Source organism: Oncorhynchus mykiss, chromosome 9 (assembly GCF_057628025.1).
Source record: "Oncorhynchus mykiss isolate SJ-2025 chromosome 9, ASM5762802v1, whole genome shotgun sequence".
In the NCBI taxonomy this organism is placed as follows: Eukaryota; Metazoa; Chordata; class Actinopteri; order Salmoniformes; family Salmonidae; genus Oncorhynchus; species Oncorhynchus mykiss.
The window spans coordinates 4,587,243-4,607,041 of NC_143030.1; the positions used below are offsets into that span (position 1 = coordinate 4,587,243).

At 39.6% G+C, this 19,799-nt stretch overlaps 1 protein-coding gene and 1 long non-coding RNA gene across 2 annotated transcripts in view; one reads left to right on the forward strand and one right to left on the reverse strand.

Moving 5' to 3' along the window:
- LOC110518222 (Fc receptor-like protein 5) overlaps nucleotides 1-1,164 on the reverse strand; it is a 35,096-nt gene extending 33,932 nt beyond the window's left edge. The window contains exon 1 of the mRNA XM_090183315.1: nucleotides 1,074-1,164. Within this exon, the coding sequence (XP_090039441.1) occupies nucleotides 1,074-1,098 (25 nt within the window). The 5' untranslated portion in view covers nucleotides 1,099-1,164. The remainder of the gene's footprint in view (nucleotides 1-1,073) is intronic.
- A 282-nt stretch (nucleotides 1,165-1,446) lies between these two features.
- Nucleotides 1,447-19,190, forward strand: LOC149980715 (uncharacterized). The gene is made up of 2 exons (XR_016483010.1): nucleotides 1,447-3,810; nucleotides 18,662-19,190. It is a non-coding gene; the product is annotated as an uncharacterized LOC149980715 (long non-coding RNA).
- The last annotated feature ends 609 nt before the right edge of the window (nucleotides 19,191-19,799 follow it).

The window sequence follows — 19,799 nt, forward strand, 5'->3', positions numbered from 1 at the left end:
ATTATTATATTTCCTTAGCTTTCTTATAACTCGGAGAGGATAGACTCTCCAAAACCATATAGATATTAAATCACATAGATATTAAACTATATAGATATTAAACCATACAGATATTAAACTATACAGATATTAAACCATATAGATATTAAACTATATATATATATATATATATATATATATATATATATATATATATATATATATATAGATATTAAACCATATAGATAATGAACGTTATAGATATTAAACTATATAGATATTAAACTATATAGATATTAAACCATATAGATATTAAACTATATAGATATTAAACCATATAGATATTAAACTATGTAGATATTAAACTATATAGATATTAAACCATACAGATATTAAACTATATAGATATTAAACTATATAGATATTAAACTATATCTATATTAAACTATATAGATATTAAACTATATAGATATTAAACCATATAGATATTAAACTATATATATATTAAACCATACAGATATTAGATATTAAACTATATAGATATTAAACTATATAGATATTAAACTATGTAGATATTAAACTATATAGATATTAAACTATACAGATATTAAACTATATAGATATTAAACTATACAGATATTAGATATTAAACTATATAGATATTAAACTATATAGATATTAAACCATATAGATATTAAACCATATAGATATTAAACTATATAGATATTAAAGCATATAGATATGAAACTATACAGATACTAAACTATACATATATTAAACAATATAGATATTAAACTATATAGATATTAAACCATATAGATATGAAACTATACAGATACTAAACTAAACATATATTAAACAATATAGATATTAAACTATATAGATATTAAACCATACAGATATTAAACCATATAGATATTAAACTATATAGATATTAAACCATAAAGATATTAAACCATATAGATATTAAACCATATAGATATTAAACTATACAGATGTTAAACATTATAGATATTAAACCACACAGATATAAAAATTATATCTAGACATTGAACCCCATATATATCAAACCATTTAGATAATATTCAACTCACAGAGTTGAAGACAGGCTCGTTCCATCTCAATGTGTCGATCACTAACTGTATCTAAACTCTAGTGACTTGTAGCCTGTCCATCCCCCCACCCACCTCTCCTCTCTACCCATCTACACTTCCTCTTGAGAAGGAGAGAGAGAGATGGCTTTATTCTTTTGGAACTTCTGTGAGTGTAATGTTTACTGTTCATCTTTATTGTTTATTTCACTTTTGTATCTACCTCAATTGCTTTGTTAACATGTTTTTCCCATGCCAATAAAGCCCATTGAATTGATAGATAGATACAGAGAGAGGGGGGAGGGAGAGAGAGAGAGAGAGAGAGAGAGAGAGAGAGAGAGAGAGAGAGAGAGAGAGAGAGAGAGAGAGCGCGACAGAGAGATAGAGAAAGAGATGGAGACAAAGAGACACAGCTGCATGTGAGCTCACACATTTTCAGCATGTTTTTAACAAAAAAATAGAGTTAGATAAACTTGAATTTTTCCACAAGGATATATATAGGATACTACCGTCCATAATATAACATTCACTACAAATCAAAACTCCAAATCTACAACCTGATTTTGGACAAAACTACCTGGAAGTATTCCTACAACCAAAGATTCTTATTTCCAAGATTTAAAGCAAATGGTCTGGCAAACAACCAACAGTGAGTCATGTTTAGTCTGAAGTCCAACCTGGAACTGAGTGAGTCATGTTTAGTCTGAAGTCCAACCTGGAACTGAGTGAGTCATGTTTAGTCTGAAGTCCTACCTGGAACTGAGTGAGTCATGTTTAGTCTGAAGTCCAACCTGGAACTGAGTGAGTCATGTTTAGTCTGAAGTCCTACCTGGAACTGAGTGAGTCATGTTTAGTCTGAAGTCCATCCTGGAACTGAGTGAGTCATGTTTAGTCTGAAGTCCAACCTGGAACTGAGTGAGTCATGTTTAGTCTGAAGTCCAACCTGGAACTGAGTGAGTCATGTTTAGTCTGAAGTCCAACCTGGAACTGAGTGAGTCATGTTTAGTCTGAAGTCCAACCTGGAACTGAGTGAGTCATGTTTAGTCTGAAGTCCAACCTGGAACTGAGTGAGTCATGTTTAGTCTGAAGTCCAACCTGGAACTGAGTGAGTCATGTTTAGTCTGAAGTCCAACCTGGAGCTGAGTGAGTCATGTTTAGTCTGTAGTCCATCCTGGAACTGAGTGAGTCATGTTTAGTCTGAAGTCCAACCTGGAACTGAGTGAGTCATGTTTAGTCTGAAGTCCAACCTGGAACTGAGTGAGTCATGTTTAGTCTGAAGTCCAACCTGGAACTGAGTGAGTCATGTTTAGTCTGAAGTCCAACCTGGAACTGAGTGAGTCATGTTTAGTCTGAAGTCCAACCTGGAACTGAGTGAGTCATGTTTAGTCTGTAGTCCATCCTGGAACTGAGTGAGTCATGTTTAGTCTGAAGTCCAACCTGGAACTGAGTGAGTCATGTTTAGTCTGAAGTCCAACCTGGAACTGAGTGAGTCATGTTTAGTCTGAAGTCCAACCTGGAACTGAGTGAGTCATGTTTAGTCTGAAGTCCAACCTGGAACTGAGTGAGTCATGTTTAATCTGTAGTCCAACCTGGAACTGAGTGAGTCATGTTTAGTCTGAAGTCCAACCTGGAACTGAGTGAGTCATGTTTAGTCTGAAGTCCATCCTGGAACTGAGTGAGTCATGTTTAGTCTGAAGCTACTATTAAATCTTAAAGAAAATACATTACAATGATATATTTTACTTTATAAGGACTGAATGCTAAGTTCAGGCTACCAAGCTTGTTAGGACAGCTACCAAGCTTGCTAGGACAGCTACCAAGCTTGTTAGGACAGCTACCAAGCTTGCTAGGTCAGCTACCAAGCTTGCTACAGTGGTTCTTCCAGTAAACGTTGTGTCGAACTGCAGCACACCTTGCAGGCTGCCTCAGAATTCTATGGCACGTTATTTCATTATTTAGTATGTTTTAAGTTCCTCTGCGTACACATTACAGACAAACTGAATTGGTCCACCCACACAGACAGCATTGTGAAGAAGGCGCAGCAGCGCCTCTTCAACCTCAGGAGGCTGAAGAAATTTGGCTTGTCACCAAAAGCACTCACAAACTTCTACAGATGCACAATCGAGAGCATCCTGTCGGGCTGTATCACCGCCTGGTACGGCATGTCACGCCCTGGTCAAAGTATTTTGTGTTTATCTTCATTTATTTTGGTCAGGCCAGGGTGTGGCATGGGTTTTTGTATGTGGTGTGTTGGGATTGTAGCTTAGTGAGGTATTCTAGTGAAGTCTATGGCTTTCTGAAGTGGTTCTCAATCAGAGGCAGGTGTTTATCGTTGTCTCTGATTGGGAACCATATTTAGGCAGCCATATTCTTTGGGTGTTTCGTGGGTGATTGTCCTTAGTGTCCTTGTTCCTGGCTCTGTTGTCACAAGATAGGCTGTATAGGTTTTCGCGGTACGTTTGTTGTTTTGTATTTGTTTGTTTGTTCTTCTACATTAAAGAACATGAGTCGCTGCATTTTGGTCCGCTCCACAGACGAACGCCGTTACACGGCAACTGCTCCGCCCACAACCGTAAGGCTCTCCAGAGGGTAGTGAGGTCTGCACAATGTATCACCGGGGGCAAACTACCTGCCCTCCAGGACACCTACAGCACCCGATGTCACAGGAAGGACATAAAGATCAAGGACAACAACCACCCGAGCCACTGCCTGTTCACCCCGCTATCATCCAGAAGGCGAGGTCAGTACAGGTGCTTCAAAGCAGGGACCAAGAGACTGAAAAACAGCTTCTATCTCAAGGCCATCAGACTATTAAAGCATTAGACCTCACACTAAAGGCTTCAGTCATACAAAAGGTAAACTTAAATCCGAACTGGTTGGAGATTATAAGAATACAAGGTCATAAAGGAGATTATAAGAGTACAAGGCCATAAAGGAGATTATAAGAGTACATGGCCATAAAGGCCAGATTCATTTTTCAAGCTGTTCAAACATTCATAGATGACCAGCAGGGTCTAATAATATAAACAGTGGTTGTAGAGGGTGCAACCGGTCAGCACCTTAGGAGTAAATGTCAGTTGGCTTTTCATAGCCGAGCATTCAGAGGTCAAGACAGCAAGTGAGTGAAAGAGAGACAGAGAGAGAGAGAGAGAGAGCTGCATGTGAGCTGAGAGAGTATCAAAACACACACAGTAATGTGTGGAATGTAGCAATAAGAATGGCAGTTTAATATGCAGATCACCACCCTTCCCAGAGTTTAAAGAATGGTCTGTGTTCAATTATTAGTGACATTGTGGCATTTAAGGCATGTGGCCAACTATTTCACCACCAATTTTATTTGTCACATACACATGGTTAGCAGATGTTAATGCGAGTGTAGCGAAATGCTTGTGCTTCTAGTTCCGACAATGCAGTAATAACCAACGAGTAATCTAACCTAACAATTCCAAAACTACTACCTTATACACACAAGTGTAAAGGGATAAAGAATATGTACATAAAGATATATGAATGAGTGATGGAACAGAACGGAATAGGCAAGATGCAGTAGATGCTATCGAGTACAGTATATACATATGAGATGAGTAAATGTAGGGTATGTAATCAAAGTGGCATAGTTTAAAGTGGCTAGTGATACATGTATTACATAGAGATGCAGTAGATGGTATCGAGGACAGTATATACATATGAGATGAGTATGTAAACAAAGTGGCATAGTTTAAAGTGGCTAGTGATACATGTATTACATAGAGATGCAGTAGATGGTATCGAGGACAGTATATACATATGAGATGAATAATGTAGGGTATGTAAACATATTAAGTGGCATTGTTTAAAGTAGGTAGTGATACTTTTTTTTTTTACATCCATTTCCATCAATTTCCATTATTAAAGTGGCTGGAGTTGAGTCAGTGTGTTGGCAGCAGCCACTCAATGTTAGTGGTGGCTGTTTAAAATGTAATAATATTTAAATAATTTCTGCCCTCCGATCTCATATTCATTATATAAATAGGCCCATGTGCTCCTCCATCAGATGAACCGCACTAAAGCGATTTTATTAAAGTTTGTAATATTGTCATAGTGCCCCATCTGTTATCCCAACTATTATTATTATTATTATTAACCCTGCATTATAATTATATAAAAGCCCCTTAGGTATTCTGTGTTTTTATTTTCAGTAGTGATGGACAGCTAGATCAAATTACATTTAGAGGATTCTAAATTCATATCCAATTATAATGCAGGGTTAGTAAGGGTTAGTAATACATTAATATATTAGTTGATGCATCTTTTTGTTGGGGCAAATCTGCTTTTTAGAGTACTTAATTAAGCATCAAATACGTGGCCCATTTGGCCGTTAGGCTACACTTTACAATAGGACAACTATATTATTGAATTAGATTTTTAAAAATTGTGCGCCACCCTATGGGGCTCCCAATCACGGCCGGTTGTGATACAGCCTGGAATTGAACTGCAGTGACGCCTCAAGCACTGAGGTGCAGTGTTATAGACCACTGCACCAAATTTAGCTTAATTAATTTGATTCATATTATGGTGAAAGCATAAAGATGTTGAAGAAATACTGTACACTGCTTTACTGTACTGTATATGTATATGTGCTTTATCCAACATTTAGCAGTTGCATGAGGTTTCCCACAAGCACCTTAAACATTGTGAAAGCATTTAAATCATATTGAAGATAAAGCCTCCTGCATGCAGTATGTTTATTGAGCTACTGTGCCGTCTGACATGTAAACAAGTTAACATAGCCAACAGTACATAGTAAACATGGTAACATGCTAAATTCCTTACATAAGGGAGAGCAAGCCATGTCCAGACTTTATCTCTGACCTCAAGTACTCATTAACTCTGTCTTCAATTATTTTTCTGGGCTCCATCAGTCATGGACAGAAACTTCTGAGACACAGTATTAATGATGAACACCCAGAGGTTCAAAACACAGCCTACAGCACATACTGTAGTAAACATGGCCTACAGTACATACTGTAGTACACACAGTCTACAGTACATAGTAAACATGGCCTACATTACATACTGTAGTAAACATGGCCTACAGTACATATTGTAGTAAACATAGCCTACAGCCTACAGTACATATTGTAGTAAACATGCCCTACAGTACATAGTGTAGTAAACATGGCCTACAGTACATACTGTAGTAAACATGGCCTACAGTACATACTCTAGTAAACATGGCCTACAGTACATACTCTAGTAAACATGGCCTACAGGACATACTCTAGTAAACATGGCCTACAGGACATACTCTAGTAAACATGGCCTACAGGACATACTGTAGTAAACATGGCCTACAGGACATACTGTAGTAAACATGGCCTACAGTACATACTGTAGTAAACATGGCCCACAGGACATACTGTAGTAAACAAGGCCTACAGGACATACTCTAGTAAACATGGCCTACAGGACATACTGTAGTAAACATGGCCTACAGGACATACTGTAGTAAACATGGCCTACAGTACATACTGTAGTAAACATGGCCTACAGTACATACTGTAGTAAACATGGCCTACAGTACATAGTAAACATGGCCTACAGTACATAGTAAACATGGCCTACAGTACATAGTAAACATGGCCTACAGTACATACTGTAGTAAACAGAGTCTACAGTACATACTGTAGTAAACATGGCCTACAGTACATACTGTAGTACACATGGCCTACAGTACATACTGTAGTAAACATGGCCTACAGTACATACTGTTGTAAACATGGCCTACAGTACATACTGTGGTACACATGGCCTACAGTACATACTGTGGTACACATGGCCTACAGTACATACTGTAGTACACATGGCCTACAGTACATACTGTAGTACACATGGCCTACAGTACATACTGTGGTACACATGGCCTACAGTACATACTGTAGTACACATGGCCTACAGTACATAGTAAACATGGCCTACAGTACATACTGTAGTAAACATGGCCTACAGTACATAGTAAACATGGCCTACAGTACATACTGTAGTAAACATGGCCTACAGTACATAGTAAACATGGCCTACAGTACATACTGTAGTAAACATGGCCTACAGTACATACTGTAGTAAACATGGCCTACAGTACATACTGTAGTAAACATGGCCTACAGTACATACTGTAGTAAACATGGCCTACAGGACATATTGTAGTAAACATGGCCTACAGTACATGCTGTAGTAAACATGGCCTACAGTAGATACTGTAGTAAACATGGCCTACAGTACATACTGTAGTAAACATGGCCTACAGTACATACTGTAGTAAACATGGCCCACAGTACATACTCTAGTAAACATGGCCTACAGGACATACTCTAGTAAACATGGCCTACAGTACATACTGTAGTAAACATGGCCCACAGTACATACTGTAGTAAACATGGCCTACAGGACATACTCTAGTAAACATGGCCTACAGGACATACTCTAGTAAACATGGCCTACAGGACATACTCTAGTAAACATGGCCTACAGGACATACTCTAGCAAACATGGCCTACAGGACATACTCTAGTAAACATGGTCTACAGGACATACTCTAGTAAACATGGCCTACAGTACATAGTAAACATGGCCTACAGTACATAGTAAACATGGCCTACAGTACATACTGTAGTACACATGGCCTACAGTACATACTGTAGTAAACAGAGTCTAAAGTACATACTGTAGTACACATGGCCTACAGTACATACTGTAGTACACATGGCCTACAGTACATACTGTAGTAAACATGGCCTACAGTACATACTGTAGTAAACATGGCCTACAGTACATACTGTAGTACACATGGCCTACAGTACATACTGTAGTACACATGGCCTACAGTACATACTGTGGTAAACATGGCCTACAGTACATACTCTGGTACACATGGCCTACAGTACATACTGTGGTACACATGGCCTACAGTACATAGTAAACATGGCCTACAGTACATACTGTAGTAAACAGAGCCTACAGTACATACTGTAGTAAACATGGCCTACAGTAAATACTGTGGTAAACGTGGCCTACAGTACATACTGTAGTAAACGTGGCCTACAGTACATACTGTAGTAAACGTGGCCTACAGTACATACTGTAGTACACGTGGCCTACAGTACATACTGTAGTACACGTGGCCTACAGTACATACTGTAGTAAACATGGCCTACAGTACATACTGTGGTAAACATGGCCTACAGTACATACTGTGGTACACATGGCCTACAGTACATACTGTGGTACACATGGCCTACAGTACATACTGTGGTACACATGGCCTACAGTACATACTGTAGTACACATGGCCTACAGTACATACTGTGGTACACATGGCCTACAGTACATACTGTAGTACACATGGCCTACAGTACATAGTAAACATGGCCTACAGTACATACTGTAGTAAACATGGCCTACAGTGCATAGTAAACATGGCCTACAGTACATACTGTAGTAAACATGGCCTACAGTACATAGTAAACATGGCCTACAGTACATACTGTAGTAAACATGGCCTACAGTACATACTGTAGTAAACATGGCCTACAGTACATACTGTAGTAAACATGGCCTACAGTACATACTGTAGTAAACATGGCCTACAGGACATACTGTAGTAAACATGGCCTACAGGACATACTGTAGTAAACATGGCCTACAGTACATAGTAAACATGGCCTACAGTACATACTGTAGTAAACATGGCCTACAGTACATACTGTAGTAAACATGGCCTACAGGACATACTCTAGTAAACATGGCCTACAGGACATACTCTAGTAAACATGGCCTACAGGACATACTCTAGTAAACATGGCCTACAGGACATACTCTAGTAAACATGGCCTACAGGACATACTCTAGTAAACATGGTCTACAGGACATACTCTAGTAAACATGGCCTACAGTACATACTCTAGTAAACATGGCCTACAGTATGTACTGTAGTAAACATGGCCTACAGTACATAGTAAACATGGCCTACATTACATAGTAAACAAGGCCTACAGTACATACTGTAGTAAACATGGCCTACAGTACATACTGTAGTAAACAGAGTCTAAAGTACATACTGTAGTAAACATGGCCTACAGTACATACTGTAGTACACATGGCCTACAGTACATACTGTAGTAAACAGAGTCTAAAGTACATACTGTAGTAAACATGGCCTACAGTACATACTGTAGTACACATGGCCTACAGTACATACTGTAGTAAACATGGCCTACAGTACATACTGTAGTAAACATGGCCTACAGTACATACTGTAGTACACATGGCCTACAGTACATACTGTGGTAAACATGGCCTACAGTACATACTGTGGTAAACATGGCCTACAGTACATACTGTGGTACACATGGCCTACAGTACATACTGTGGTACACATGGCCTACAGTACATAGTAAACATGGCCTACAGTACATACTGTAGTAAACAGAGCCTACAGTACATACTGTAGTAAACATGGCCTACAGTACATACTGTGGTAAACGTGGCCTACAGTACATACTGTAGTAAACGTGGCCTACAGTACATACTGTAGTAAACGTGGCCTACAGTACATACTGTAGTACACGTGGCCTACAGTACATACTGTAGTAAACGTGGCCTACAGTACATAGTAAACATGGCCTACAGTACATACTGTAGTAAACATGGCCTACAGTACATACTGTAGTAAACATGGCCTACAGTACATACTGTAGTAAACATGGCCTACAGTACATACTAAACATGGCCTACAGTACATAGTAAACATGGCCTACAGTACATAGTAAACATGGCCTACAGTACATACTGTAGTAAACATGGCCTACAGTACATACTGTAGTAAACATGGCCTACAGTACATACTGTAGTAAACATGGCCTACAGTACATAGTAAACAGAGCCTACAGTATATACTGTAGTAAACATGGTCTACAGTACATACTGTAGTAAACATGGCCTATATTACATACTGTAGTAAACATGGTCTACAGTACATACTGTAGTAAACATGGCCTACAGTACATAGTAAACATGGTCTACAGTACATACTGTGGTAAACATGGCCTACAGTACATACTGTAGTAAACATGGCCTACAGTACATACTGTAGTACACATGGCCTACAGTACATACTGTAGTACACATGGCCTACAGTACATACTGTGGTAAACATGGCCTACAGTACATACTCTGGTACACATGGCCTACAGTACATACTGTGGTACACATGGCCTACAGTACATAGTAAACATGGCCTACAGTACATACTGTAGTAAACTGAGCCTACAGTACATACTGTAGTAAACATGGCCTACAGTAAATACTGTGGTAAACGTGGCCTACAGTACATACTGTAGTAAACGTGGCCTACAGTACATACTGTAGTAAACGTGGCCTACAGTACATACTGTAGTACACGTGGCCTACAGTACATACTGTAGTACACGTGGCCTACAGTACATACTGTAGTAAACATGGCCTACAGTACATACTGTGGTAAACATGGCCTACAGTACATACTGTGGTACACATGGCCTACAGTACATACTGTGGTACACATGGCCTACAGTACATACTGTGGTACACATGGCCTACAGTACATACTGTAGTACACATGGCCTACAGTACATACTGTGGTACACATGGCCTACAGTACATACTGTAGTACACATGGCCTACAGTACATAGTAAACATGGCCTACAGTACATACTGTAGTAAACATGGCCTACAGTACATAGTAAACATGGCCTACAGTACATACTGTAGTAAACATGGCCTACAGTACATAGTAAACATGGCCTACAGTACATACTGTAGTAAACATGGCCTACAGTACATACTGTAGTAAACATGGCCTACAGTACATACTGTAGTAAACATGGCCTACAGTACATACTGTAGTAAACATGGCCTACAGGACATATTGTAGTAAACATGGCCTACAGTACATACTGTAGTAAACATGGCCTACAGTAGATACTGTAGTAAACATGGCCTACAGGACATACTGTAGTAAACATGGCCTACAGTACATAGTAAACATGGCCTACAGTACATACTGTAGTAAACATGGCCTACAGTACATACTGTAGTAAATATGGCCTACAGGACATACTCTAGTAAACATGGCCTACAGGACATACTCTAGTAAACATGGCCTACAGGACATAGTCTAGTAAACATGGCCTACAGGACATACTCTAGTAAACATGGCCTACAGGACATACTCTAGTAAACATGGCCTACAGTACATACTCTAGTAAACATGGCCTACAGTATGTACTGTAGTAAACATGGCCTACAGTACATAGTAAACATGGCCTACATTACATAGTAAACATGGCCTACAGTACATACTGTAGTAAACATGGCCTACAGTACATACTGTAGTACACATGGCCTACAGTACATACTGTAGTAAACATGGCCTACAGTACATACTGTAGTACACATGGCCTACAGTACATACTGTAGTAAACAGAGTCTAAAGTACATACTGTAGTAAACATGGCCTACAGTACATACTGTAGTACACATGGCCTACAGTACATACTGTAGTAAACATGGCCTACAGTACATACTGTAGTAAACATGGCCTACAGTACATACTGTAGTACACATGGCCTACAGTACATACTGTGGTAAACATGGCCTACAGTACATACTGTGGTAAACATGGCCTACAGTACATACTGTGGTACACATGGCCTACAGTACATACTGTGGTACACATGGCCTACAGTACATAGTAAACATGGCCTACAGTACATACTGTAGTAAACAGAGCCTACAGTACATACTGTAGTAAACATGGCCTACAGTACATACTGTGGTAAACGTGGCCTACAGTACATACTGTAGTAAACATGGCCTACAGTACATACTGTAGTAAACGTGGCCTACAGTACATACTGTAGTACACGTGGCCTACAGTACATACTGTAGTAAACGTGGCCTACAGTACATAGTAAACATGGCCTACAGTACATACTGTAGTAAACATGGCCTACAGTACATACTGTAGTAAACATGGCCTACAGTACATACTGTAGTAAACATGGCCTACAGTACATACTGTAGTAAACATGGCCTACAGTACATACTGTAGTAAACATGGCCTACAGTACATACTGTAGTAAACATGGCCTACAGTACATAGTAAACAGAGCCTACAGTATATACTGTAGTAAACATGGTCTACAGTACATACTGTAGTAAACATGGCCTATATTACATACTGTAGTAAACATGGTCTACAGTACATACTGTAGTAAACATGGCCTACAGTACATAGTAAACATGGTCTACAGTACATACTGTGGTAAACATGGCCTACAGTACATACTGTAGTAAACATGGCCTACAGTACATAGTAAACATGGCCTACAGTACATACTGTAGTAAACATGGCCTACAGTACATACTGTGGTAAACATGGCCTACAGTACATACTGTAGTAAACATGGCCTACAGTACATAGTAAACATGGCATACAGGACATACTGTAGTAAACATGGCCTACAGGACATACTGTAGTAAACATGGCCTACAGGACATACTGTAGTAAACATGGTCTACAGTACATACTGTAGTAAACATGGCCTACAGTACATACTGTAGTAAACATGGCCTACAGTACATACTGTAGTAAACATGGTCTACAGTACATACTGTAGTAAACATGGCCTACAGTACATACTGTAGTAAACATGGCCTACAGTACATTCTGTAGTAAACATGGCCTACAGCACATACTGTAGTACACATGGCCTACAGTATATACTGTAGTAAACATGGTCTACAGTACATACTGTAGTAAACATGGCCTATATTACATACTGTAGTAAACATGGCCTACAGTACATACTGTAGTAAACATGGTCTACAGTACATACTGTAGTAAACATGGCCTACAGTACATAGTAAACAGAGCCTACAGTACATACTGTAGTAAACAGTCTACAGTACAAACTGTAGTAAACATGTCCTACAGTACATAGTAAACATGGTCTACAGTACATACTGTGGTAAACATGGCCTACAGTACATACTGTAGTAAACATGGCCTACAGTACATAGTAAACATGGCCTACAGTACATACTGTAGTAAATATGGCCTACAGTACATACTGTAGTAAACATGGCCTACAGTACATACTGTAGTAAACATGGCCTACAGGACATACTGTAGTAAACATGGCCTACAGGACATACTGTAGTAAACATGGCCTACAGGACATACTGTAGTAAACATGGCCTACAGGACATATTGTAGTAAACATGGTCTACAGTACATACTGTAGTAAACATGGCCTACAGTACATACTGTAGTAAACATGGCCTACAGTACATACTGTAGTAAACATGGCCTACAGTACATACTGTAGTAAACATGGCCTACAGTACATACTGTAGTAAACATGGCCTACAGTACATACTCTAGTAAACATGGTCTACAGTACATACTGTAGTAAACATGGCCTACAGTACATACTGTAGTAAACATGGCCTACAGTACATTCTGTAGTAAACATGGCCTACAGTACATACTGTAGTAAACATGGCCTACAGTACATAGTAAACATGGCCTACAGTACATACTGTAGTAAACATGGCCGACAGTACATACTGTAGTAAACATGGTCTACAGTACATACTGTAGTAAACATGGCCTACAGTACATACTGTAGTAAACATGGCCTACAGTACATTCTGTAGTAAACATGGCCTACAGTACATACTGTAGTAAACATGGCCTACAGTACATAGCCTACAGCCTACAGTACATACTGTGGTAAACAGTCTACAGTACATACTGTGGTAAACATGGCCTACAGTACATACTGTAGTAAACATGGCCTACAGTACATACTGTAGTAAACATGGCCTACAGCACATACTGTAGTACACATGGCCTACAGTACATACTGTAGTAAACATGGCCTACAGTACATAGTAATGGAATGGTTCCAGACACTGCCATCCTCCTCTCCCCAATGGGAAAAGTAGGGCGTGACAGCACAGAGACACAGTGGAGCCAAGAGATAATTCGTTCCCCATCAACCATCCCTTCACATGGTTTAAAATATATGTTTACACATGATGACACCTTGACCTCTCCCCTCTCTGCGGCCCAAGCAACTTAGTCCTGACAGAGAACAGATAACTGCAAATGGCCACCACTATAGTACAACAAAATATATTCTTATGAGAAATAACTCATAAGCATATCATGAAAATAAAACATCTTATCTATGTTACCCAATTAATTCTGATTAATCCACAACAGTGGCCCTTGCTGTGCCTGGCTTCGCAGTTCGTCAAGTTCTGTTGTCAGAAGAGGAATGGAAATGTCAGGGTGAACCTGACGATCTCGCCACATATGAGCAGAATGGTACCTCCCTGAGCCACCATTGATTACAGTGGCCTATGATAGAAATGGTAGATCAATTAAGCATTAAAAGTGACTCCAACACACAAAAGCTGAGTACAGAAACACATGTTAAGAATCTAGCAAAACTAACTGCTTTCTTGGGAATCATGCGTTTTTTTTCGGTGCGGCCCGTTGTCCAGCCCTTTGTCCACTGATCTCCACGGATGGTTGTCGGCATGGTTGTATGCTCTGCAAAAACACATTCACGTCTTTAGTACACAATTATCGATTTTATTACACAGTATGCCTAGACATTGATAGGCTATATATATAAACATTTTTAAGAGTACAAGGACAGAGAGCTGTTTGGCATCTGTGTTGGCTCTAAGACCATTTAACACTTCAACTAAGGCTGTTTCTGTGCTGTGGTGGGCACCAAAACTAGATAGGATTTTTTTTTAAACATTTGGCAATTAAAAAAAAACAATGTTCTATGTTCTAATTCTAGTCAGGTCTTGACTGATACCCAGTCTAATGTTGAATCTTATCTCTGAAATATGGTGCATTTAGATGTGTAGAGTTCACATAGGTTTGCGGGGTAGGATTTTCATTCAGTATTACCCTGAGCTGTGGGCAACAAGGTAGTATAAATCCATCAGATAAAGCAACATAAAAAATAGAGGATATGTCAATAGAAAACCCCTTGGTAACAACCAGGTCCAAAGTATGGCTGTGGTTATGGGTGGGCCCAGAAGAAAGCCCCTTGGTAATAACCAGGTCCAGTAGAAAGCCCCTTGGTAATAACCAGGTCCAGTAGAAAGCCCCTTGGTAATAACCAGGTCCAGGGTATGGCTGTGGTTATGGATGGGCCCAGTAGAAAGCCCCTTGGTAATAACCAGGTCCAGCGTATGGCTGTGGTTATGGGTTGGCCCAGTAGAAGGCCCCTTGGTAATAACCAGGTCCAGAGTGTGGTTATGGGTGGGCCCAGTTGAAAGCCCCTTGGTAATAACCAGGTCCAGAGTATGGCTGTGGTTATGGGTGGGCCCAGTAGAATGCCCCTTGGTAATGACCAGGTCCAGGGAATGGCTGTGGTTATGGGTGGGCCCAGTAGAAAGCCCCTTGGTAATAACTAGGTCCATAGTATGGCTGTGGTTATGGGTGGGACCAGTAGAAAGCCCCTTGGTAATAACCAGGTCCATAGTATGGCAGTGGTTATGGGTGGGCCCTGTAGAAAGCCCCTTGGTAATAACCAGGTCCATAGTATGGCTGTGGTTATGGGCGGGCCCAGTAACATGTTGGATAAAGTCCATATAGCTAAAAAGATTCTTAAATTCAACAGTCAGTCTCTTTTTCAACATGAATATTAAAATCACCCAACACAATGATTTTATCATAGATCTAAAGGACAATAGACAATAGTTCAGAGAAATCAGTAAAGATAGTGGGCTATACAGTGTTATGGCCAGCACCGGTGGCTGACATTTAAACAGTATAACATGATGCTCTGGTCTGGTGGCTGACATTTAAACAGTATAACATGATGCTCTGGTGGCTGACATTTAAACAGTGTAACATGATGCTCTGGTCTGGTGGCTGACATTTAAACAGTATAACATGATGCTCTGGTCTGGTGGCTGACATTTAAACAGTATAACATGATGCTCTGGTGGCTGACATTTAAACAGTGTAACATGATGCTCTGGTCTGGTGGCTGACATTTAAACAGTATAACATGATGCTCTGGTCTGGTGGCTGACATTTAAACAGTATAACATGATTGTAACGGTTTTCTTTATGAGAAGGAGAGTCGGACCAAAATGCGGCGTGTAGATTACGATCCATGTTTATTGTGACTATAGCAACACGAATCTAAATACAAACAGTGCAAAATAATAAATGTAATGAAAACCGAAACAGCCTAAACTGGTGCAAACTAACACTAAGGACAGGAACAATCACCCACAAACACACAGTGAAACCCAGGCTACCTAAATATGGTTCCCAATCAGAGACAATGACGAACACCTGCCTCTGATTGAGAACCATATCAGGCCGAACATAGAACTAGACATGTAACATAGAATGCCCACTCAGATCACACCCTGACCAACCACAACATAGAAATATACAAAGTAAACTATGGTCAGGGTGTGACAATGATGCTCTGGTTTGGTGGCTGACATTTAAACAGTATAACATGATGCTCTGGTAGCTGACATTTAAACAGTATAACATGATGCTCTGGTCTGGTGGCTGACATTTAAACAGTATAACATGATGCTCTGGTCTGGTGGCTGACATTTAAACAGTATAACATGATGCTCTGGTCTGGTAGCTGACATTTAAACAGTATAACATGATGCTCTGGTCTGGTGGCTGATATTTAAACAGTATAACATGATGCTCTGGTGGCTGACATTTAAACAGTATAACATGATGCTCTGGTCTGGTGGCTGACATTTAAACAGTATAACATGATGCTCTGGTCTGGTAGGCTGACATTTAAACAGTATAACATGATGCTCTGGTCTGGTGGCTGACATTTAAACAGTATAACATGATTGTAACGGTTTTCTTTATGAGAAGGAGAGTCGGACCAAAATGCGGCGTGTAGATTACGATCCATGTTTATTGTGACTATAGCAACACGAATCTAAATACAAACAGTGCAAAATAATAAACGTAATGAAAACCGAAACAGCCTAAACTGGTGCAAACTAACACTAAGGACAGGAACAATCACCCACAAACACACAGTGAAACCCAGGCTACCTAAATATGGTTCCCAATCAGAGACAATGACGAACACCTGCCTCTGATTGAGAACCATATCAGGCCGAACATAGAACTAGACAAACTAGACATGTAACATAGAATGCCCACTCAGATCACACCCTGACCAACCACAACATAGAAATATACAAAGTAAACTATGGTCAGGGTGTGACAATGATGCTCTGGTTTGGTGGCTGACATTTAAACAGTATAACATGATGCTCTGGTAGCTGACATTTAAACAGTATAACATGATGCTCTGGTCTGGTGGCTGACATTTAAACAGTATAACATGATGCTCTGGTCTGGTGGCTGACATTTAAACAGTATAACATGATGCTCTGGTCTGGTAGGCTGACATTTAAACAGTATAACATGATGCTCTGGTAGCTGACATTTAAACAGTATAACATGATGCTCTGGTCTGGTGGCTGACATTTAAACAGTATAACATGATGCTCTGGTGGCTGACATTTAAACAGTATAGCATGCTCAAAATACCCAAAGTCACCAAGCCAAATATTCTTACAACTGAAAGCATTACTAAAAATAGAGGCTGTCTCCACCCCACACATAGACGTATCAGAGCAGTAGATCTGTGTCTGTTAGAGGTTGTAGCTGTATGTGAACAACATCATGTTAAACACCTCTGTTCCTCTGTCACACATTTCACATATATTTTTGGTCATTTAACTCTTGTCCAGAGCAACTTACAGCAGTGAGTTGATACATTATTGAACTTTTTCCTGTACTGGTCCCCCGTGGGAATCAAACCCACAACCCTGCATTGCAAGGGCCATTCTCTACCAACTGAGCCACACTGGAAACAGACAAACACACAAACACACACAGACAGATTGGGGTGTATAAATGTATCTAACTACACATTAAACACTGAGACCTGTTGGGGTCTATAACTGTTCCTGTGGTGTTGGAGGTCTTCACTGTAGCAGACAGGATCAGCTCCTCTGTCCCTCACTCATCTCTCTCTCCTCTCTCTTTACCTCGTGACCCTGTTCATCAGAACATCATGGTGTTGGAGGTCTTCACTGTAGCAGACAGGATCAGCTCCTCTGTCCCTCACTCATCTCTCTCTCCTCTCTCTTTACCTAGTGACCCTGTTCATCAGAACATCATGGTGTTGGAGGTCTTCACTGTAGTAGACTGGATCAGCTCCTCTGTCCCTCACTCATCTCTCTCCTCTCTCTTTACCTAGAGACCCTGTTCATCAGAACATCATGGTGTTGGAGGTCTTCACTGTAGTAGACTGGATCAGCTCCTCTGTCCCTCACTCATCTCTCTCCTCTCTCTTTACCTAGAGACCCTGTTCATCAGAACATCATGGTGTTGGAGGTCTTCACTGTAGTAGACTGGATCAGCTCCTCTGTCCCTCACTCATCTCTCTCCTCTCTCTTTACCTAGTGACCCTGTTCATCAGAACGTCATGGTGGATGGAAAAAGATGCTCTCTTCAGCAGCGGTGAATAACCACAACCCTGTCAGTCCATCTCTGTACTTCTCCTTTCTCTTCTCTCTGATGTGAAGACTTCATTACTACTAACAGAAGGAAAGTTGTAGTGTTATGTCCATGATGAATGATGTAAAGACTTCATTACTACTAACAGAAGAACAGTTGTAGTGTTATGTCCATGATGAATGATGTAAAGACTTCATTACTACTAACAGAAGGACAGTTGTAGTGTTATGTCCATGATGAATGATGTAAAGACTTCATTACTACTAACAGAAGGACAGTTGTAGTGTTTTGTCCATGATGAATGATGTAAAGGCTTCAATGTGTTTTATATTGAGCTGCTCTGTTAAATTCTGTTTGTTCATGTGAAATTGGAAAGTGTATTTTTCTATAATGTCGTTGTGGGTGTTTATCTTGAGCAACACCGTTGTATGGCTGCCAACTTGTCAAATAAAGCTTCCTAAAATGTGTTAGAAAATGTGTCAGTTTGTCACTTTCATGAGTTTGGAGTAATAACATGTTCCACTACTGAAGACATTGTCTCTAATCTAATGGAGTAATAACATGTTCCACTACTGAAGACATTGTCTCTAATCTAATGGAGTAATAACATGTTCCACTACTGAAGACATTGTCTCTAATCTAATGGAGTAATAACATGTTCCACTACTGAAGACATTGTCTCTAATCTAATGGAGTAATAACATGTTCCACTACTGAAGACATTGTCTCTAATCTAATGGAGTAATAACATGTTCCACTACTGAAGACATTGTCTCTAATCTAGTGGAGAAATAACATGTTCCATTACTGAAGACATTGTCTCTAATCTAGTGGAGTAATAACATGTTCCACTACTGAAGACATTGTCTCTAATCTTCTGGAGTAATAACATGTTCCACTACTGAAGACATTGTCTCTAATCTAGTGGAGTAATACCATGTTCCATTACTGAAGACATTGTCTCTAATCTAGTGGAGTAATAACATGTTCCACTACTGGAGAAATTGTCTCTAATCTAGTGGAGAAATAACATGTTCCATTACTGAAGACATTGTCTCTAATCTACTGGAGTAATAACATGTTC